The 24,330-nt window shown below is 35.9% G+C and overlaps 1 protein-coding gene across 2 annotated transcripts in view; it reads right to left on the reverse strand.

Moving 5' to 3' along the window:
* Positions 1–24,330, reverse strand: part of ZPBP (zona pellucida binding protein) — a 114,681-nt gene that overhangs the window by 18,318 nt on the left and 72,033 nt on the right. For both annotated transcript variants that reach the window (XM_019451003.2, XM_019451001.2), the window contains one exon: positions 18,862–19,039. In XM_019451003.2, coding sequence (XP_019306548.1) covers positions 18,862–19,039 — 178 coding nt within the window. The remainder of the gene's footprint in view (positions 1–18,861; positions 19,040–24,330) is intronic.

Below are 24,330 nucleotides of genomic sequence, written 5' to 3' on the forward strand. Positions count from 1 at the left end.
ATACTTCAAGGTGAAATATGGCATGTTTTCCCCTTAAGATTAGAAAAAAGATAAGCATATTTTTTCTCATAATTTATATTAAATATTTGCTTAAGGCCCCTGCAACAGGAAAGAAGAAATAGGGGGCACAAAGATTGAAAGGAATAAGTGATACTTTATTTGCTAACCCATATGATTATTTAGATAACAAACCTGAGGGGTCTACAAATATAACTATGTTTCTTAGGTCATAGGAAATAAATCGCACATACAAATTAGTATTTGTTTTTTAACAGTCAGCAATTGAAAATTCAATAAAAAACATCCAATTTAAAATAGAGTCAAAAATGTGTAAGACATTCTCACTGAAAATGACAGAATACTCATGAGAGTACTTCCAGAAGCCAAAGAAAGATACCTCCATGCTGTTTTCCATAATAGCTACAGCAGTTTGCATTCCCACCAACAGGGTACAAGGGTTCTCTTTCCTCCATATGCTCGCCGACACTTGTTACCTAAGGTCTCTTTGTCTTATTGATAATAACGTGATGAGTTCTCATTGTGGTTTTGATTTTCACTTCCCTGGTGATTAGTGATTTTGAGTACCTTTTCATACACCTGTTGGCCATTTGTATGTCTTCTTCTGAGAAATATGTATTCAGGTCATTTGCCTGTGTTTTAATTGGATTATTTGTTTTTATGCTATTGAGTTGTAGGAGTTCCTTATATATTTTGGAGATTAACCCCTTATCAGACCCATGGTTTACAAATAGTCAAAATATGGAAATAACCTAAATGCCCATCGACAAATAAAAGAGTAAAGAACATACGATTTATATATACAATGGAATATTGTTCAGTCTTAAAAAAGAAGGAAATTTTGCCATTTGTGTCAACATGGACGAACCTGGGAGACATTACACTAAGTGAAATAAACCAAACACAGGAAGACAAATACTGCTTGGTCTCTCTCACATGCAGAATCTAAAACAGTCAAACTCAAAGGGGCAGAGAGTAGGACAGTGGGTTGCCAAGGGCTGGTAGGAAGGAGAAATAAGGAGATATTATAGTTTCAGTTATGCAGGATGAATTAAGTTCTAGAGCTCAAAACATAGCGATGTAACTATAATTAATAATATTGTACGGCATACTTGAAATTCACGAATGGGGTAGATATTAAGTGATCTCACCATGCACACATACACAAATGGTACCTATATGAGGTATGGGAGGTGATGGATTATGTTAATTAGCTTGATTGTGGTGATTATTTCACAATGTATGCATATATCAAAACATCAAGTTGTACATCTTATGTAGAATGTTGTCAATTATCCCACAATAATGGTGAAAAAAATGAAATAGCTCATGAATACAAAGCCACATTCTGTCTAAATCATAATTCTATCAGGCTTACTGCAAATGGAATTGACCAGCTGACTCTAAAATGTATATGGAAATACAAAGGACTTTTCCAGAGATGACAAACACAATGTATCCCATCCTACACATTCTTCAATTGTGACTTTGTTGAGCAGTAGAGTCTGTGTTACCTCCTTATGAAATTGCACAGACCTTTGTGAGTATGGCAAAAGTGAAGCGAGGTGACTTCTGAGGCTAGTCATAAAACACATAGCTTTCCACTGTTTTCTTAGGACATGAGCTTTTAGGTTCTATTGCCATACTATAATGTAACAGTACCCAGTGCTCATACAGGGTGGTTTTAGTGCATATTACTATATTTAGTTAGTATGGAAACCCTCAAGAATGACAGGCATATGGCCACAGTCAACAGAAAATTCTCACAATAGTAGGGAATAATCAGCCTAGACTAAACTCTGGTTCAGCCTAATAAACCTTAAAAGCAAGATCAGAAGTGGTCAAACTGTCTCCCAACAACTTATCAGTGTGTCCCAGAACAAAACTCACTAATATAAAAACATAGAAATACAAAAATAGTCAACAACAAACAACAAAACACGCATAATGTATATAGCATTCAGTAAAGAGTTAACTGGTACCTGAGGCAAAAAAGTAGGATTCATAATAAAAAGACAAATAAATGAATTGCAAGCTACTGTGAACAAACATGTAAGAACTAGTAGAAGAGACCATTAAAACAATTAATATAACAATATTCCCTAAGTTCAAAACTTAAGACATGGAAGATATAAAAAGTGTTTAAGTTATCTGGAAGTCAAAACCTAAGAATGCGTGAGATGAAAAACTACACAGGGTACGCTTCATGGTCGATTTGATGTTGCAAAAGAAAAGATTAGTGAAGTGTGAAGACGAAACAATAGAAACTCCAAAATAAACACACAGAAGACTTTTTCTGTGAAGAGATCAACAAAAAGCTGTGAGAAACTGTCAGGCTCCCGTGCTTTTAAGTGGAATCTCTAAAGGAGAAGGGGGTTAAAGTTATTTAAATAAATAAAGCTGAACAATTTTCCGAATTCAAAGAGCACAGAGTGTCCACAGATCCAATAAACTCAAAGACAAACTCCAAGGGCAAGAATCACAAAGAAAAAACTACATGGAGGTGACTCCCATGTATGTTCCTCACAAGCAGTGATAAAGAGAGACTCTTAGAAGGATCCTCGGAAAGAAAGACACCTACTGTACCGAGGAACAAAGAGGTGACAGAGGGCTGCACACTGGAAGCAATTCAAGTTAGAAGACAAGGGGCGGGCCACACTGGAAAAATGTATAAAGAACAGAAAAACTATCAACCTAGATTTCTATATCTAGTACACAAAGTAGCTCAGAAATGAAGAAAAAGAAAGACTCTTTTCAGAAATTAGAAAGATGAAGTATTTTCAATAGCAGAATCACACCAAAAGAAAAGAAATAAAATCCTCCAGGCCATTGAAAACAACTGCGGATGGATGTGGGTCTCCATGAGAAATCAACACTGCTGGATATGGTAATTACATGGGTAAATACATGAGATTTGCTTATTATTTATGTCCTGCTAAAAGACATCAGCTAATAAAAATAGTAACAATGTAGTGTGAGATTTGTGATACATACAAAACTAAGATAGATGTCAAGACTAGCACAAAGGTCAAGGGAGGAGAAATGGAAACATACCACGTATGATGCTTAGCACTTATGTGAAAAGGGTAGACTATTACTTACAGGCAGACGGCAATAAATTAATGATATACATCATAAGCCTAAAGCAACCAGGAAAATAAAAGTACACAGACTTGTACTTAATAAACAGCAAGATTAATGGAATCTTAAGTTACATTCAATTGATTCGACTGAAAAAAAAAAATAGATAAAAAAGGAACAAAAAGTAAGAGGGAAATAGAAAACAGTGAGATGATACTCTTAAACATAACAATATGAACTGTCACATTACAATGGGTTTAAAGATTCCAATTAAAAGGTAGAGATTGTCAGATTAGATTTTTTTAAAAGCAGAATCAAATTATACATTGCTGAAATAAATACATCTTAAATAACAAAAACACATTTAAAGTAAGGAAATAGTAAACGGTACAGCATAGCATGTGTACTGATCAGTTTTATGTGTCAGCCTGGCTATAAGCACTACTGGCTAGTTACTCAAATGCTAATCTAGGCATTGCTGTGAAGGTACTGTGTGGATGTGGCTAACATTTACAGTCAATTGACTCTATTAAAGGAGATAATATTCTGGAGGGGGAGGGGGAACTGATCTACTCCATTAAAAGGCCTAAGAGCAGAACTGAGACTCCCTTGAGTTGGAAGAAATTCTGCTTGTGAACTTCAGCTGCCGGCTGGGGGCCATGCACATTTTGCATAACTTCCTTGAGGGCCGGCCCTATGGACTTTAAATTAATTAACTAGCTATCAAAATCACATAAGCCAATTTCTTGCAATAAATCTCTAAATATCCTTGTATCTTATTGATTCTATTTCTCTGGTGGAACCCTGACTGATAAACCCTATTAACATTAATAAAGAGAAATCTCACTTATTCGGCAATATTAACATTAGGCAAAGTACAAGTCAGAGGAGAGACCATTACAAGGAATAAAGGACTCTTCATAATGATAAGGGTGTTATCATAAATAGAAGGATATGATAACGTTAACCATTTATGCTCCAAAGAGCAGAACTTCAAAAGAAATGAAAAAAAAAAAAAAAAAAAAAAAACCACTAATGGAACTATAAATAGACAACTCAATCACTTTAGTAAGAAAGGTAAATAAATACCCCTCTCTAAACAATAGAATAAAATAGACAGAAATAAAATAGAAAATCAGGGGCAATATAGGAGATTCAAATAATATCAACAAACTGACTGATTTGATACTTACAGAAGAACATTCTACCAAATGAGGGAAAAATACACAGTCTCTTGAAGTACGAATGGAACATTTACCAAGATATACCATTTGCTGGGTCATAAAACATTTCAATAAAGTGTTCAAGTCATGTAAAGTATGTTCTTTGACAACAACTGAATTAAACTAGGTTTCAATAAAAGAAACACATCTGGAAATCCCCTTAACATGTAGAAATTAAATGTCACACTTCTAAATAACTGATAGCTTAAAGTAGAATCAAGAGAAACGAGCATTTTGAAGTGAATGAAAATGAAAATACAACATGTGAAAATCTGTTCAGCGCTACTAAAGCAATACTAGGGTACTGAAGGATACAAATTAGCCAAATGTTGCCAAGAAAAAAAATGACCTGAACAGCCATATGTATTTCAAAAACTGAACTTTTAGCAAAAAACGAAGACAAAAAAAAAAAAAAAAAAAAATCCCAACAAAGAAAAATCAAAGGTGTACTCTGGCTTTGCCTTGCTGTTTATAGTAAAATGCAGGAGGAAGCAGAGAAACTGAGGACTGCACTGTTCGGCAAAAAGAACCAGCATGTGATCATTTGAAAGGTTCTTGGCCTACCCACATTGCAAAACACGCTGAAATCGGGATATTCGCTAGCAGAAAAGCAAGCTGTGGGGACAATGATGGTATGGCCAGATAAACTTTTGTTACTGAAATTAGGTATGTGACTCATAGATCCACTCAAACACCCCAAAACCTGGAATTGATATTCACAGTTATTCAGAAAAGATCTGTGCCTCCACAAGATTTTTGATTAATGGTGTGAGCATCCAGGACACAAACAGAACACCCGCAAGGTTTCTGAGAATGTTTTACAGCAGAAACACTGCTCACGTGGACTAAAGGGGACAGACAGGATAAAATTAAAGAGGGCTGTTAGAGTTCCAAAATTTTACAAGCAGGCAATGGGCCGGTATTATTATCTGCAAACGTGTTCCCCTCTGAGGAAAAAGGGAGGAATGACTGGCAGGAGAGCATCCCAGGCCCAGAGGCTGACCAAGTGAGAGCCACGGGCCTGGAACCTGCAGCCATGGACTCCGTGGACCCAGAAATCCGTGCCTCTGTGTGTCCCCCGGGAAAAGGCCTGAGATACAAAGGACTATGGTGAAGCCCTGAAATTTAAAGGAATTTTCCCTCCTGAGTTTCAAACTTGCTGACTCCTTTCTTTCTGGCAATTTCTTATGCCTATCCCAGTTTATTTTGGAAGCAGGTAATTTTTTTCCTAAGTTCAAATGTCCACAGACAGAGAGGAAGTTTGCCCCAAGATGGATCACCAGTGGAGTCACAACCATACACAATGTAGAGGACTTAAATAATGGGGATTTGGAATTTCTGAACCGATATTTGAGTGAGATTTTAGACTCAGAGGTGAAGTTGTAATGGGATGAAATTTTAGAGGATGCTGGGATGGGGGAATGGATTTTTGAAAGCGGTAGAGTCAAGAATATTTGAGGGCTAAGGGCAGATTGCAGTGTGTTGAATTATGTCCCTCAAAAAGACAGATCTAAGTGTTAACTCCTAATACCTTTGAAACTGATCAAAGCACTATACTTAAGTGAATAATATAGCATACTATGGTATACTTAAATCCAAACCATAGATTAAATATAAAAGGATTAAAAATCCAATTAAAAGACATTGTCAAAATGGATGAAAACTTGAAGGTTCATCTATAAGGCTGACACACATTAATTACTTTCAAAAAATGAAAAGGTTAGAAAACATCACACAAAAATCTGGAGTGGTTTTACTAATATCAAAAAATTAATTTTAAAAACAATCATATTTGAGAATTTTGACCATTTTTTTCCTGGTAAGTGACAAAACTGAATAGAACAAAGAGCCACAGAAGTAGATCAAAAATCCCATTTGAATATAGGCTATATTAACAAACATGCATTATCAAGTACATGAACAAAACTGAGACTTACAGACCAATACACTCAACAACTACAGGATTCACATGGTTTCCAATAAAATAACTATAAATATATGGATTAAATTAACACAGTATTTTCATTCACCACAGTAGATTAAATCAGAACTCAATATCAAATTACATTTTGAAAATCTCCAAATATTCAAGATGCATATATTTTTTTTGAGGAGGAAAAAAGAAAAAAACAAAAGGGAAAAGTGTCCTTTGGCAGTTGGGTAGTGACATGGAAAAGGAACAAACGGGTAAAAATTAAGATTTTTAACAAATAAAACAAAGAACTACAGCAACAGCTGTCCCGCCAGGGTGACCCTGTTTTCTGAACGCCTCCCCCTGCCACCCCATGACCCACCTCACTCTGCCTGCCCCTGTGCGGAGAACCCCAGAACCCCTCGCCCACACCCTACCAGGGCACCCCCTGCACAGAATGTCCTAGGACAGCCACTTCAGTTTCAGCTGTCCTCCCAGGGTTCCCTTTGTACAGACAGCCCTGGGACCACTGGCTTCCATACACTTCAGCCGTCTTGACAGGGCACTTACTCTCTGCTTGGTGAGCACTGGGACCACCTGCTCCACACCAACTTCAACTCTGGTCATCCCTCCAGAGCACCCCCAGCCATGCCAGCCACAGCTACAGCCAGCCAACCAAAGTCACCAGGAACACACAGTCTACCGAGAGAAGGACCATATGCAAGACCATTCCTTCAAGTTTACAAGAAGCTGTCCATTCCACCTAACTCCCAGAAACACAAAAAGTCAATCAAAACGAGGAGATGGGAATATACTCAAAAAAGAAAGGAAAATACAAAACCTCAGAAAAAGAACCAAATGAAACAGAGACAAGCAGTATGCCTGATAAAAAATTTAAAATAATGATTGTACAGATGCTCACTGGGTTGGAGAGAAGGGCATAAGAACTCAGTGAAAACTTCAAGAAAGGGAGAGAATGTATAATAAAGAACCTATCAGAATTGCAGAATACAAGAACTGAAATGGAGGACATAGAGAGAGAGAGAAAGAGAGAGAGAAATCTTAAAAAAAAAAACTGAAATGAAAAATAGGAATGAAGCAGTGAATCAGAAGATAGAAAAATTGAAATTATCAAGTCTAAGTTACAGAAAGAAAAATGAAGACTTGTGGGACATCTGCAGGTGGAAATTATGGGAATCCCAGAAGGAGAAGGGAAAGGCAATGAAATAAAGGTCAAAAACTTGAATGCATGAATTTATAAATAGAAGGACTTAACAAATCCAAGTAGGATAAACTCAGAGACGCACAGCAACACACATTAAAACCAAACTGTTGAAAGGCAACAGTACAGAAAAATACTGAAAGAAGCAAGACATAAACAACTCATCACGTACGTGAGATCCTACGCAAGACTATCACCCAGTTTCTCAGCAGAAATCTTGTAGGCCAGGAAGAAGTAGCACTGTATACCTAAAGTACTGAAAGAAAAAAAGGGTCACCTGAAAATTCTACATCTGGCAATAATGCCTGCTCTTCAAAAACAAGGGGGAAATTAAGCTATTCTCAGATCAAGAAAAGCTGAGGGAGTTCATTACCAAACCACCTGCCCTACAAGAAATGCTAAAGGAAGTCATTTAGGTAGAAATAAAGTGCTAGACAGTAACTCAAAGCCAGGAGGCAATATAAAGATCTCTGGTAAAAGTAAATACATGAGGAGTATAAATGTGGGTATTATTATTTCAATTTGTAACCACTTTTTTATTTTCAAAATGATTTACAAGAAAAATGCAGAAAAATAATTACACATCTCTGTTTTGGGGCACACAATATTAAAGATACAATTTGTGACACAAACAAAGGGGGTGTAGAGCTTTTATATTTGAATGAACTTAAGTTGGTATCAGCTAAAATTAAAGTCAGGTTGTTTTATGTCATCCCCATTGTATAGCCCTGCTATAGATACAAAGGAAATGAGAAGGGAATCAAAAAAGTGTCACTATTAAAAAAATCAACTCAACAGAAAAGGACATCAATGGAAGAAATTAGGAAAAAGAAAGTTTTAAGAAATACAGAAAACAAATATCAAAAAAACTGACATCCCTCCTTTTAAGCAGTAACTTTAAATGTAAGTGGATTAACTTCTTTAATCAAGAGACAGATACTGGCAGAGCAGATAATAAAAAATGATGCAATTACGTTATCCACAAGAGACCCAAATAGGCCTGAGATGCAAATAGGCTGTAAGTAAAAAAACAGGAAAAAAGTTATAACATGCAAATAATAACCAAAGAAAGCTGGAGTGGCTATCCTAATATAGACAAAATAGATTTCCAGAGAAAAACTTAACAACAACAACACAAAAAGATGGGAAGTACATACTGATGAAGGACAATTTAGTTCATCATGAAGATACAACAATTATAAACATACATGTGCCGCACCTAACAATAGAGTCCCAAAACATATAAAGCAAACTGACGGAACTGAAGGGAAAAAGAGTTATACAAAATAGTGACTTGAATACTCCACTTTTAATAATAACAAGCAGACAAAAGATCATTACAGGCCTTGAACAAAACTATAAACCAAAAGGACTTAAGAGACATACACAGAAGCCTCCACCAGAATAACTAAATACATATTTTTATCAAGTGCACATGGGACATTCTCCAGTACAGACCATGTGTTGGATCACAAAAAAAATAAGTCTTAATCAATTTTAAAAGATTAAAACCAATGAAGTATCCTTTCTGATCCCAAAAGAATGAAGCTAGAAATCAGTATATTAAGAATACTGGAAAATTCGCAAATGCTTGGAAATCAAACAATATAAACAATCAATGAATCAGTTAATAAACACAAAGGAAATAAATATCATGAGACAAATAAAAACGAGAACACTATATACCAAACCTTAAGGGATGCAGCAAAATAAGTGCTAAGAGTGTTATTTATAACTAAATATATACATCAAAAAAGAAGAAAGATCTGAAATTAATAAACTGACTTAAGGAACTAGGAAAAGTGAAACAAACTGAGCACAAAGCCAGCAGAATGAAGGAAATAATAAAGATTAAAGGTGAAGTTAATATATATATTTTATATACTACATATAATATATATAATAGAAAAAATCGACAAAGCCCAAACAAAAAAAATTGACCACTTCAGCTAGTTTGAGTAAGATTAAACGAGAGAAGACTCAAAATACTAAAATCACAGTATCAGTGAACATAGGAACATTACTGATTTTACACAAACAAAAACGTAGGAATAGTATTACTGATTTTGAGAATATAAAACTATACTATTAATAACCATATACCAACAAACTGAATAACCTAGATGAAATGGAAAAAATTCTAAAAACACATAATATACTAAAATGACCCATAAAGAAGTAAAAAATCCAAATGGACCTGTAACTGGTAAGATAATGAATCAGTTATCAAAAACCTCCCCAGAAGGAAGAGCCCAGGATCACATGGCTTCACCAATGAATTCTACCAAAATTTAAACAATAAGTAACACAAATTCTGTTCTCAAACTCATCCAAAAATTTGCAAATGAGGGAAAACCTCCTAATTCTACAAGGCTAGCACTTCTCCGGTACCAAAGCCAGACGAAGACACTGTAAGAAAAATACAGTCCAATAACCCTTAAAATACTGATGAAAAAATCCTCAACAAAATACAAAGAAACCAAATTCAGCAACCAAGCGGGTTTTTATTCCCAGAATGCAAGGATGGTTCAACATATGAAAACTTGATCAATGTAATATACCACATTAACAGAATAAAGGGAGAAAAATCCAACACATGCTCATCCAATGAATGCAGAAAAACCATTTTCCCAGTGTTAATACTCATTCAGGATAAAAATAACAAACTATGAGGGGAAGAAAACTTTCTAAACATGGTGAAGGCCAAAAATGAAACACTCATAGCAACATCATATTCAACAATAAAAGACTGAAGCTTTTCCCCCAAGACCAAAATCAACACAGATGTCCACATTTGCCATTTATATTCACCACAGTGCAAGTTCTAGACAGAGTAATTTGGTAAGAAAAAGAAATACAAGGAATCCAACTGTAAGTGAAGAAGAAAATTATTTCTGCTCATGATCTTATGACTCAAAAAAAAAAAAAAAAAACAAACCCACCCCTGTGAATCTGATAAACAAATTCGGCAAAGTTGCACCATATAAAATCAATACACTAAAATAGTTGCATTTCTCTAAGTCAGCAATGAACAATTCAAGAGAAAATTTAAAAAACTATTTTACAATAGCATCCAAAAGAATAAAATGTTTAGAAATAAATTTAAAAGAGGAGATAGAAGACCTGTACACTGACAACTACAACTTTCAACATTGCTGGAAAAAAAGAAAAAGAAAGAACACACAAATAATTGGGAAGACATCTGTATTTATGGATTGGAAGGCTTAATATTATTAAGATGAAAACACTAATGCCACACAAGGTGATCTACGGATTGAATGCAATCCCTATCAAAATCCCAACCATGTTTTTTTTTTCAGAAATAAAAAAACTCACCTTAAAATCCGTATGTAAACTTATGCATCTACAAGTAACCAGAAAATATTAAAAAAAAAAAAGACAAAATTGGAGGAATCACACTTCCTGATCAAAACAGCATGGCATGAACACAGACATCCAGACCAATGGGACATGAGAGAATCCCAGAAACAAACCCTCCCCTACATGATCAACTGACGTCCAACAAGAAAGCCAAGAGCATTCCATGTATAAAGGATAGCCTTTTTAATAAAAGATTTCTGGGAAACTGAATACCCCGCATGTAAGTAAATAACAATGGACCCTGACTTTCCACCGTATACAAAAATCAATTCCCCAAAGGCCCCACCACCAAACACCACCATACTGGGGATTAAAAAAACATACCCACCTCTACCTATACAGACACTTCAATTGAGCTTTTAGGAGAGCATGAGCTTTTCAATAAATGGGCCTGAGAAACTGGGCATTCAATAGGAGATAAAATCACACTGCAACTTTACATGATACGAAACAATTCAACTGCGATCTCAGTTAAAGCACATACTCACACTTAAAACTTAAGAATTATACCTTATTCCTCCTGTCCTCCTCATGCTTTCACAATCCACGAATAATGTTTCTTGACTGTGCCCCTTAAATTTATTAAATCCATCCACTTTCTCTATTGCCATGGGCAGGACTCAGTTATTAATTAGGCCATGCTCAGTCTTGCTTTCGTGTGTGTTTTCTGCCAGGAAAACTCTGTTCACAAATCTTTATGACATACTTCTCATCACACAGGGCTCGACTCAGGAGTCACTTTTTGAGTCAAGTCTTCCTCAAAATCCAAATGATATGGTCCTCCATCCAAACCCTAGTTACTATCTCTGATGGTCAGTCTCCATTTAAACCCACAGCCTGGTGCACTTCCCACCCTTCTGTGCCCTGCGCTATGCTTCTTGGAGCTAATACTGAGAGACTCCCTATCACCCAGGGTCCCTCCCTTTGTGTCTGATTGGAAGGAGGCTCCCTTAGAGGTCTGCACAACAGGGCATTCGTTACCCCCTGCCTCGCTGCTGGGTGTCCGCAGTGACCACCTCGCCATATGCTCACAGCCTGCCCCAGGCAGCCCGTCTCCCCAGCTCCAGCCCTACAGGCTGCATGGTTCCTTCCTCGTCCTCCTTCAAGCCTGGGGATGGTACGTGATACCAGCTTCAAGGCGTTGTAGTTCTAGATGCTTCAACACACCTTACTGGCCCCCGCATTCCACCCAAACCTCCAACTGCGGCACTTTCATTAAATGCTATTGGATATACTAGTGTTTCCTGTTTGAACCCGACTGATACGCTAGAGCGTATCACATCACCCTGTTTAATGTTTTTATTGTGCCGATCACCACGTGCAATGATTTTATTACCTCTTCTGTTTAAGGGTTGTTTGATCTGATAAACTTAAATATCAGAGAAGCCACTTTTTCAGTTCATTCATCAATGTATGACGTTTAGCAATAAGCCACTGTATATATCTCTGAATTCTAACACATGTCTGGATGAATAAAATAGAAAATAATGCCGCTACTATACTGAAGGTATTTATGAGTTGCTGAAAGATAAGGATGAAATGGCTCAGGATGGGAATAGCAAGTTATGCTATGAAGCCAGCATCTTATTATTGAAGGTTTTAAAGTAAAAAATGAAGGGATTACATTAGGAATTTAGGGGTATAACTGAAAGCTATGTGAGATATGGGCTGAAGAGGAGAAGAAGAATTCCCCAGTTAGGAAGGGAACGTAATCATTCCACATGAGTGTGTATGCGCGTACACACACACACACACACACACACACACACACACACACACACGGAATTCAAATTAGACGACTGTAACAGGAATAGAGACGAGAAGATAAATTTGGGAGAAAGACCTAAAGGAGGATTTAACTGCAGGTGGGCAGAGGGAGAAAGAAGGTACAGAACAGTTAAGAGGAGGCCATGGAAGGCTGTCTGGGGAACGGGCCTTGAGTGGCAAGTGTAAAATCCCTGGAGACTAAAGGGAATTAGCCGACGCAGCCTGCGGTGAGGGGAGTGACGCGGCCTAACTCTGTATGGCTGTAAAAGTCTGCTTTTTACTTTTTGAAAAGTGATGCTTGCAGTCCAACAAAAGAAGTTCCAAACTGTCTGTAATCCCATCTCTATTGTGAGAGACGCTGGAGACGGTGTGAACATTTAAAACTGATAAAATAACCAAAAATATCCAAAGTCAAAATGCTCATTTTTTAAAACTAGTAGTCACATTTCTGTAAATGTATACAAGGAAATAACTCAAAAAATAAAAGCTGAATAACTGTAATGGTAAATCATCTTTAATATCATGGTAACAATAGGAATGCTTGGCTATCCATTTTAAGTAAATAAAACCAGTCTGAATTTCTATTGTTGGCTATCCATTTTAAATAAATAAAACCAGTCTGAAGACAGCAGAATAATACAGAACTATGTTTATAACTTAATGGTTAAAAGAAAGTAAATCATAATGATTTCATTATTCCCACTGAGCCATTACTAATAGCTGTTAGAATTGTAAATTTATGAAGACAAAAATCAAGTGATACCATACAAAAAGAAAAAAAAAAAAAACCCTTGTAAATTTCTTTTCTTCACAGTGCCTTTAACAGTGGTGTTCGAGCTTTAGGGGACAATTTAGTATCTTTACATCTTATTATGAAATATAACACATGAAGAGAGAAAAAGACATAAATGTACAATATAATGAATATTGCACAGAAACCTATCTGGAAACAGTTTAGGCTGTAACACAAAACTGCCATCACCCCCAAATTCCTCCTGTGCCCCCTCCAATCACACTCCCTTCCATCCCTCCAGAAGTCAACACTCTTCTGTTTTGTGGTAATACTGTCCCTGGACTGCATTCTAGTTTCAGCATTCATGAATATATCTCTATAAAAGAGTTGAACTATGCCTACGCTACATGGATTCCGTGGTGTTTAGCTTCTTTCCTGTAAGTTAATAAAATGCACCCATATGACTGTAATCCCCATTCATTCACTGTCATTCCTATAAAGCATTCCATTGTATGAATAGATCACTAGTTATTCACACGTCTCAGCATTAGTGGACACTTGGGTTGTCTCTAGTTTGGGACTATTAGAAAATACGCCGTGATGAAATTTCCCCAAGTCAAACGCTAGTCACAGAATGCGTGCACGGCACATTTACTACGACATGCAACTGTTTCCCACAGTGGCATGATCTCCACTCACACAGGCAGAGTGCGGCTGCTCCTGGGCCTCCACCCCTTTTCGGCACCTAGTATTCCCTGACTGTTTACTTCCTGTCAATCTCAGAGCTGTGTAGTCGGATCTCATTCTGTCTTGAATTTACATTTCCCTGATTACAGAAAGTGTGAACGTATTTTCATGTACCCATTGATGACCTGGAATTACTCTTTTGTTAAGTACATCTGTTCAAATATTTTCCCATTTTTGAAAATTGTTTTGTCTTTTTTAAAAAGTGTTTTTTTAATTTACTTTATTTTTTATTTTTTTATTTTTAATATATGAAATTTATTGTCAAATTGGTTTCCATACAACACCCAGTGCTCATCCCAAAAGATGCCCTCTTCAGTACCCATCACCCACCCTCCCTTCCCTCCCACCCCCCATCAGCCCTCCGTTTGTTCTCAGTTAAGAGTCTCTTATGCTTTGGCTCTCTCCCACTCTAACCTCTTTTTTTTTTTCCTTCCCCTCCCCCATGGGTTTCTGTCAAGTTTCTCAGGATCCACATAAGAGTGAAAACATATGGTATCTGTCTTAAAAAGTGTTTTGTACTAAATTTTTAAATATGTTCTGGGTAGTGGTCTTTTGTTGGTTATATCCATTACAAATAATTTTCCCATTCTGTAGACTACCTTTTCTCTCTTTGCAGTGTCTTGATAAACAGAAGTACTTAATTTAGTAGAAAAAATTATCAACCATTTAATTAAAGTTAGTGATTTTTGTGTCTCTTTTGGGAAATCACTTAAAAAAAATTTTTTTTAACATTTATTTATTTTTGAGAGACAGAAAAGACAGAGCACAGTGGGGCAGGGGCAGAGAGAGAAGGAGACACAGAATCCAAAGCAGGCTCCAGGCTCCGAGCTGTCAGCCCAGAGCCCGATGCGGGGCTTGAACTCACAAACTGTGAGATCACGACTCAAGTCAAAGACGGTTGCCCAACTGACTGAGCCACCCAGGTGCCCTGGAAAATCATTTTCTGATGCTGAAGACATGATGATATTTCTCTACACTGTATTCTAACATATTTACTATTTATATGTATTTATATCTATAACACGCCCGGAGGTGATTGTGACTTTTTAAACTGGGTCCAATTTCATTGTTTTTCTTTATGGCTTGGCATTCCAGTATTACCTCTCTGACACTTTTTGTTTTACATATTTAAAACCATGTTATTAAGCACTCATAAATTTAGCAATCTTACATTATTATATCTTCTTGACAGACTTACCCTTTTATCATCATGTAATGCCCCTCTGTGTATCTAGTGAGACTTCTTGCCAATCCTGTTTTGTTAATATCAGCTTTTTTATTATTATTATTTTTCTTGGTTCTTTGATTTAAAATTAAAACAAAGGTTCAGGGTTGCATATCTGAGCAAGATAAATTTTGGAGTCTATAAGACCTTATTAAAAACAACTGTATCGTTTAATTCACTTTTACTGCATAAAGTACACAGGTGTTTTATAAGGTATACTTTATCAATAAAATCATCTCAAGATGTTTAAATACTGTACCTACAACCTAATTATTTCTGACTACTCACAGACACGATATCACTAACAAAGAGCTCCCTGGGAGCTTGGAATGTACAGCAGCAAATCTTATGTTCAAAGAAAGCAACAGAAATTGACAATATTACATAAACGGTTACTGAGCTATACATTCAATCTGCAACAGTCAGTGAAAAATAGTCTGCTTTCCCAGTAGAAGGAAAGTTATCTTATCTGGGTACTGCTTATCAGTGTTACTATTCAAGCATTTAAAAAAGGTGTTGCCACACCAATGCTAATACTCAGGAATCTCAGACCTCCATGTGTATCAGAATCACCTTAAATGCTTATTCCAGAAGGAGATGTCTGCTTCCCATACCTTGATATATTTTTCAGAAAATCTTTAGGTAATTTTGATACACACCAGAGTTTTAAAACCACTGCCAAAGTTTAAGAAGAAAAAGAAGGTGTAGTGGGAAATTATGTCAAAAAACGTTATTTGACATTCAGGTGTTTTTCTAAGGCAATTAAATACGAATAAAATGGAGAAAAATAAAAACAAGATAAGAGTTTTACAGAAATAATACAAACTATAGAAATCATCCAGGAAATCAAATTTCAGAATCTGTGTTTTAAAAAAAATTATATTAGAAAACAATATAATCTTCTAGCTGGTCTTTGGTTATATTATCTTTATAATCTATGAACGTATGAGACATCTAGTATTCATAGACTTAATTAGAATCTTCTTTCTTCAGCATCAAAATGATTGACAAAATCATGACAAAACTAAGCAATGCTAAATATGAAATGAGAGAAGTATTTTACAGTGAAAATTAATTTAAAATGCTAAACGAATTAGAAATGAGAAAGATAACATAGGTAAAAATGTTAAGCCTCCACTAGTTTATAAGCAAGCAATCTTTATCTGTCATCTAGAAGTAAAATCACAGAAGTAAAGTATGACATCCAAAAAAGAAGAAAACACCCGCTGTTCACTTAATCTACTGCTGAGAAAGTAAACGTATTTTTCTCACATTCATGTCCCAATCAATCCTCTTTGTTAAACATAAACTTGCTGTCTCTTCATTTTGGAAATAAGTTGTTTTACAAAGTACCTCATGTTTTCATTTGCTTCTCTCTAGCATTCCATTTTATACCAAATAGATTTAAGTTCATTTAGTATGTTAATTTTGTCTTGTAACTAATGGCACATTTAATACCGGCTTCCAATTCAAAGGATGAGTTAAATATCTTTTTGGGTAGCATTTGCTCTCTAAAAATTTTGGAGCGATGGCCTCATGTAATATAGACAAAAGTACTGTATGCGATGGTCACATTATACTTAATGAGTTCTGTTTTAAAAAGGCAGCTCAGTCTTACTTCATTCGTGTAACAGAAATGATGACAGCACAAAGGTAATTCTAAATTAAAACATTTATTTACCATATGTTGGCATAAAATGAAATTTAGCAAATCACTAGTTAATAAGTATACTGAGCAATGATAATGATCCCATAAAAATGAAAAAAAAAAAATGTTCTTTCTCCCCTCCACTCAAAGATAGGACTCCTGCTGCCACATTAAATTTGTACCCTTCCACTCTGCCCTCTCCAAGCCCAGCTAAACCCAGAGCTCTTCTGACAGCACCCCTCTAGCCCTGGTTATGCAACCTCCCCGCCCCCCCCCCCCAACCTGATGCTCCTTCAGGCCCCTGACTTGGCTAGAACTGCTATCCCTGCATGTTCAAAGTCCTACCTCAAGTCTCACATCAACCCAGAAAGCCATGTCTAATGACATCCTCTGTGACCCAGCCTATCTGTAACTCAGTTTCCTTTATATCATTTCCTTTTCATTCTCTTCCCTATGCCTCTTGTTCCCTAACTGTTCTACGAATGCATTTCCTGTGTCTGTAAACTCTGTGGGCACAGACCCCATGTCTGGGAGAACAAAATAGTATAACAGAGGCAGGAAATACTTCTGAGACTTGTAAGTTTCATTACATACTTCCCATGGGGTCTGTTGTCAGGAATAAAACAATTATTTTAATGAACTTGATAAAACAGGATGATGCATAACAGACTGAATGTTATAATTGCATGGCAAAATGAGAGAATGTGACAACTGTATTATCCAAAATTGTATAAATGCAAAAAAATTTCCAGTAGTAAAATTTTTATGCTTCTCAGAGATTCAACCCTATTATTTCACTTGAAAAAGCTATGCTTAACTATTTCAAAATTCTTGGAATTAATGACATACAAATATTTAAGCTTTTTAGTTTATCTTAGGTCTTTATAAAGTGAAAATATAAATGCATTTAATAGACAGCTAAACTACCAGGTTCTGGTCTCACTGTTTGGTATTTCCAGGGTTTCTTCACCATTATCTGTGCTCTAAAGTGATATACATAATCACAGATTATCAAAATAGTTACACAGTTGGTACATGTGTTTTATTTGTTAAATGTGTCATATTTCCTAAGATAATTTTTCAAGTACATTTTGTCAAATTTCATATCCTTAACCAAAAACTCAATCAGAAAAAAAAAGGAAAAGTATTATCTACCAATTAAGTCAAGCAAAGGAAAAAGAAAATTTAGTGCTCTATTATACTAAAAGGATTTTGATCTAACTTAAGATAGAGAGTAGAAAAGAACAATCAGAGAAGACTGAATGAAAATGGTACTAATTTACTGATGTTGCTATTAGAAAGCCTTTTAAAACTGAAGATTAATTGCCTCATTCAACTTTTGAAAACAGAAATTCAAAGACTCTGAATCCATGAATTAACTTATTCTAAACAGCCGCTATAGAACTCTCTTCTTTAATAAGGAAAAGACAGATGAAAGCCAGATAGCACAGATAGCTCCAGATAGCCCTGGAGCTCCGATCAAAAGTCAGAAAAAAAACAACTGATAAGAAAATAATTCATATACTTATTGCAAAAAACAGAAAGTAAGAATATAGCTAGTCTAAACTGTACAAATGTAAACTCATCAATAACGGATTCTAAAAAATAGAATTTGTCTCTTTTTAGGGTAAGTAAATGACTCACATCCATTATCTGTGTGTCCTCCCAGACAACTGCCTAACGCCCCTAACCCCTCTTTGCTAGAATATTAATACAAGGCCCAAGTTAAGCCAGCTTTTTTTTCTTTTGTATCTTCAAGCTCACGTAGTCTTTTCAAACACACTGCTTAAAATCAGCTAAAGATCTAAGTGATAGTAAAAATAAATACTAGGCATTCACTTAGGGTCATGAAAAGAAGGAAGGTTTCATAAATATAAACCATGAAATTATAGTTCATTACATACCACAGCATTCAGGACATTTTGGATGTTTTAGGGTATTCATTCCATACCCTGGAAAGCAGCGATTAATCCATACCATTTGAAGAGTACCTTCAATATAGTATATTTCGGGCAATGGCTCTGCACGTCTGCCTAGAACTTCTACTTGTTGATTAAAAAATCTCTCTATAAGATTTTTAGCCTAAAATTGAAATACAATATGAGAAAATTATTACCAGAAATAAGTTAATTTTAGAACAAATAAGGGTGCTTACATATTTAGAGGCAGTGAAAACAAATTCCTGAGGTCCTTATTTATTCTTGCATTCACAGGATATAAATAACATATAAAAATTTGAAAATGTCACCTATAAACATCAGATTTCCAAATAGACTTCAAATACAGCTACAAAGAAACCATTTGGATATATAACCAGCATTTTGGCCCCTTTGGATTTTGAATAATATATGAATGGGCATATGAGCAAAATCAAAACAGCTCTTTGTGGAGTTAAATATACTCTAAGAAATGTACTCCAACAATTAACGTGCTTTAAAAATGTACTTTAAGAATCTTTAAAAAGCATTCCTTTAAAAAGGAATAACCTCTACTCTTTCCACAAAGAAAAATTAGGTTTAAAATCAAGAGGAAATACAGCAAATGTTAAAATTTCCACTTCTGTGCTCCCAAAATTAAATTAACAAAATAATTAAGGCATCATTCTGATCTATAATTAATTACCTTTTTGCCTGTAATAATTATTCTGGTGTGAGTCTTAAAATTAACAAGAGATTTTTATGCTTTTCAGTGTTAAAGCAGGAAGTAGGGGCATGAGTTCAAACCCTCTACAAGCCAGTAAGTTCTCCTCAATTTTACCACTCTAACTGGGAACTTCGAATCAGGTCAGGAGCACAAATGAATGGACTCATGCTGATCTCTAACCACTGAAGGTGTACCTCAACTTACTGACTTCTTCACATTTCTTGCAAATTTTCCTTGCATGAAAATTCATTCTAAATAATTATACCAATGTTTTCAATATACTGCATTTAAGGCAAATATTCTATTCGTCAATTACTTACCAGCTTTCTATAGTTTAAATGGTTTGTTTTTGCTTTTGATAAACTTTGGTAAATTTGTTACTGTTTATTTGGTTAAACATAAATTTGGGGTAAGGAAATACTTAAGAATTAATTAGATATAAATCTGGTATCTGATTAGCCATATTTAAATGCCAGACCATAATTAAAAGTTACAGGAGCACAAACATAATCACTCAGCTTCCTAACACCACCTCTAACTAACTAACTAACTAAATCACTGCAACTAAACATGAGAAAACCTGTTAGGGAGAAAAATGATCAGATAAATTAGATTCCTGTTTCCTATTTTCCCTCTAAAAAGAATAAGGATAGATCTCTGATTAAAAAAAAAAAATGCAAAAAATTGTTTGAATCATTAATTAAATTTTTTATAGTAAGTATGTTGATGGTTGATGTGGGGTTAATTACTTATACCAAAGGGTGAAACTGACAAATTCTCTGAGTGGGTAAGGATTACAAATTTTAACATAAAACTTTTTGAATCAGTGTGGATGATATAAGAAGAAACTGTAATTATAGAAACCCTCCATAAATTAATCATCTGGTCTAAGATATAAAGAATATACCTGGCTGAATAAATACCACACTTCCCAGCCCATGCTACTCCTTCCTTCACCACCCTCAAAAAACTTTAAAGAATGATTAAGCATATACGGAAGGACTATGTTCTACAACGACTGGTCATTAATTACAGGGCTGGAATGAGAAGCCATTACTATCTCAACAATGAACAGCCTGTAAAGTGTATGAACTTTTACAGAGAGAAGTTGAACAGCTTATGTTAAATACCACAGTCTGCTCCACTGACCATGCCAACCAAGTTAGGTAGTGAACAAAAGTGACTGGAAAGGCTGTCCTATCTGCTTAATACATTAAGCATTACATTAGCCCAGAAGGCAGTAGCTACTTAACATTATGGTAGTTCTGTAATAGATCACACATGCCATACATTGTATAAGACTAGAGTCCAACTGGAGCTCCAATATCTACTGGGGAGAACTAATATCTTCCAGGTGTTAGGGTATTACACCTGTAAGTTAGAGTCCTCTAGAAACTCTTGGTGAACGCCTACATTTGGAAACCTCTGTGGAAAAAATAACTATGGTCATCAACTGGGGATGGAATTAAGAAACAAAAATGGAGACAGAAGCTTAAAGGTGTCTTGGATGTAATGGACAGAGCTGTGAATTTGCACAAAAAAGATCAGAGATACTAGTGCTCAGGGAGCAAGTGAGAGAAAGGACATCCTATCTCACAAGAGAAGGTCCCAATGGAGAACTATAAAAAATGATTAAACAGAAATACAAAGTCGTCTTCGTGGCGGGAACACTATAACATGGGTACTGTGTACACATCAGTGAGTTGGGCACAGAACTAGGGGATAAAGCTCAGTCTCAAAGCAGGACCGAAAGCAGGAGGAGGAAAGTACAAGTTTATATAACAGTGTGAAATCCATAGAAGTTGGAACCCGTTCCTGAGATGCACACTGAATCCCAGCACTTCAGAACAGAAAAGGTTAAATTTGCAAGGTGGAGATGACTTCAACCCTGCAGCAAAAGACCAAAGAATCTACTCTTCACTTAGTGATGTCACTGAAGTACTGATTGTTCCAGAGGGATTAAAACTTGCACTGGAACACAAGGCTCTTAAGGAAGAAAGATTAAAGGCAAACTAATTCATGTTTTGAAATTATTGAGATTTAAATGGTCATATTAAGAATTTTTAAAGTAGTATATTACTAATTGAAAAAAGCAAGTTGCAGGCAGTGGGAGTATGGAAAAGACATTTAAAAATACAAGAAACTGGGGCACCTGGGTGGTAAGTTGGCTGAGTGTCTAACTTTGGCTCAGGTCATGATCTCATGGTTCACTGGCTCACTGCTGTCAGACTCTCAGTCAGCGTAGAGCCCGCTTTGGATCCTCTGTCCCCTTCTCTCTGCCCCTCCCCCACACACACCCTCCCCTCCCCCGAAAAGTACAAGAAACAATTTCCATTTTCAACTATATGGCGTCCTAGATACGCTGAAAAATCCTCCTGCTAAAAATCACCTAACTGAATATATTTCAACAATGAGAGAAGATAAAAGGAGGAGGCTAGGAAGAGACAGAGAGGGAGGCCAAAAATGAGGAAAAAACTACAAATGTAATAGTAGCTAGATTCCTGATTCATTTCATGCCAGTCTGAGTATTCTAGAGTGTTTTAACTTACCAGCCTAAAGACATAGGGGAAAAAGTCTTAAACCTGTTTAAAAAAAAAAAAAAGACTCTGTAAAAAACTGAGCCAAGAAAAACATTCAATCACAAAAGGGAATCAACAAGAAAGCTTCTTTATCAAAGCTGAGGGAGGAAGGGTGTTGGAAGGGGACTATGGAGTGGAGGGCTAGGGAAAGCAAAAACTCCTCTGGGAATTCCTACACAATGGTTTGCTTTCAAGTGGGTTTGGGTTTTTATTGCATTTTCTATGTGGTATAAGATCCCCAAACTAGAAGTTAACATAAAATGTGGCTTTTTTTGAGAACAACCCTGGAGAGTTAGGCAGAAGCAAACCCAGAAATCCTGCAGAAGCGTACCCACAACTTAGGCAAAGGGACTATCTACCAATAAAGGCTGATAAACATGACTTCAGCAACCAGAACTATAAGGAAAAGGATGAAATGGGAAGCAAAAGGAGAAACAGCAAACCGCCAAATTAGAACATCGAGAAAGTCACACAACAGAATTTCAGTTACCTAAGACACAAAAATGATATACAGTATGTTTAAAATATATAAAGACACAAAAGTGATATGAAAACATGAAAAAGGAAATTTATACCATAAAACAAGGTAAAGTACATTTGTAAAACAACCTCCCTAAACTACAAATGATAAATGGCTTGCAAACTGGAGTGAAATTAGAAACTCAGTGGACAGACTGAACATCAGAATAGGCCCAGTGGGAGGCAAAATAATGTAATACAATAAATATCTGAGATTACTCAATACAGAACATAAAAAAGAAAAAAGTAGGACAGTAGCAGAAATATGGAGAAATCAATGAGATCATCTAAAACATATTAAAAATAGAAGTTCTAGAGAAACAAATGGGGCAAAAAGGTAATTTTCAAAGTTATTCCAGCAGAAACATTCCAGAAAGGATGACGGCAATGAATCCTCAGATCTCAATGGAAAAATAAATTCTGGGAGAAAAACATGACATGAGAAGGATGGACAGAGATGCAAGAAGGAAAAGTTAACAAGGAAATGGATAAAACTGTGGATCTATCTACACAGACATTGAAATATTGAAACAATATTAATAATAATAAGAAAAACTTTTAAAAGAACTAAAATAGTGTTGAAAAAAACCCATAAAAATGATCAGGTCATCAGAGTTATAGGTCTTTATGTCCCTTGTACTTTTTTGGAAACTAAAATAAGTAACTTTTGGTTCTGCTATCAAGAATACATCTTGGGTTGCCTGGGTGGCTCAGTCGGTTAAGCGGCCAACTTCGGCTCAGGTCATGATCTCGCGGTCCTTGGGTTCGAGCCCCGCGTCGGGCTCTGTGCTGACAGCTCAGAGCCTGGAGCATGTTTCAGATTCTGTGTCTCCCTCTCTCTGACCCTCCCCTGTTCATGCTCTGTCTCTCCCTGTCTCAAAAATAAATAAAATGTTAAAAAAAAAATTAAAAAATAAAGAATACATCTTAAAATTTGAAGCAAACCCACAAAAAGAGTAAGAAAAGAATGTATAACATCCAAATAACAGAGGGAAGATAAAGTTTAATCAATCCAAAAAATACATATAGGGAAGGAACAAAACCTGAAGAATAGAAAACCAGTGTAACTGGTATGCAGTGGAATGATAAAAACCAATCCACATAAAGCAGTCGTTTTATTTGAAAATAATAAGGCAATGGACAAGGCAGGATATGAAACAGAATTATTTCTTTTTACAAGGCACAAGGCACAATCAACTGAAAGAAAGCAGAATCAAAGGGAAAATGTTATAAAGAATAGACGGAAGCACCCCCCCCCCATAGAAGGGTGTTGTATTTAAATCCAAATGTAATTAAATTAAATGTAACTGGTCTAAATATTCCAATTAAAAAGCAGAGATTGTTAATTGGACTTAAAAGATTGTTAATTAGATTGTTAATTTGGACCCCCAAAAGAAAGACATCAATAAGATGGCAGAACAGGAGTCCCAGTTTTCACCTTACACAGAAACACTGTTTGGACAGTAATCTGTGGGTGAAAACACTTTGTAAGAATTCTTCAATATATACTAGAAATGTTCCAGCATCCCCATGGACCACAAAACCCAAGATAGGATACACTGAAAATGGTTAGAAGAACAGTTTCACTTTGACTACGTCACTGCTCCCCTGGGGGCCAGCAAAACTCAAAAC

The sequence above is a fragment of the Panthera pardus genome, unplaced genomic scaffold (assembly GCF_024362965.1).
Source record: "Panthera pardus isolate Hobbes unplaced genomic scaffold, ASM2436296v1 HiC_scaffold_8, whole genome shotgun sequence".
Lineage (NCBI taxonomy): Eukaryota > Metazoa > Chordata > Mammalia > Carnivora > Felidae > Panthera > Panthera pardus.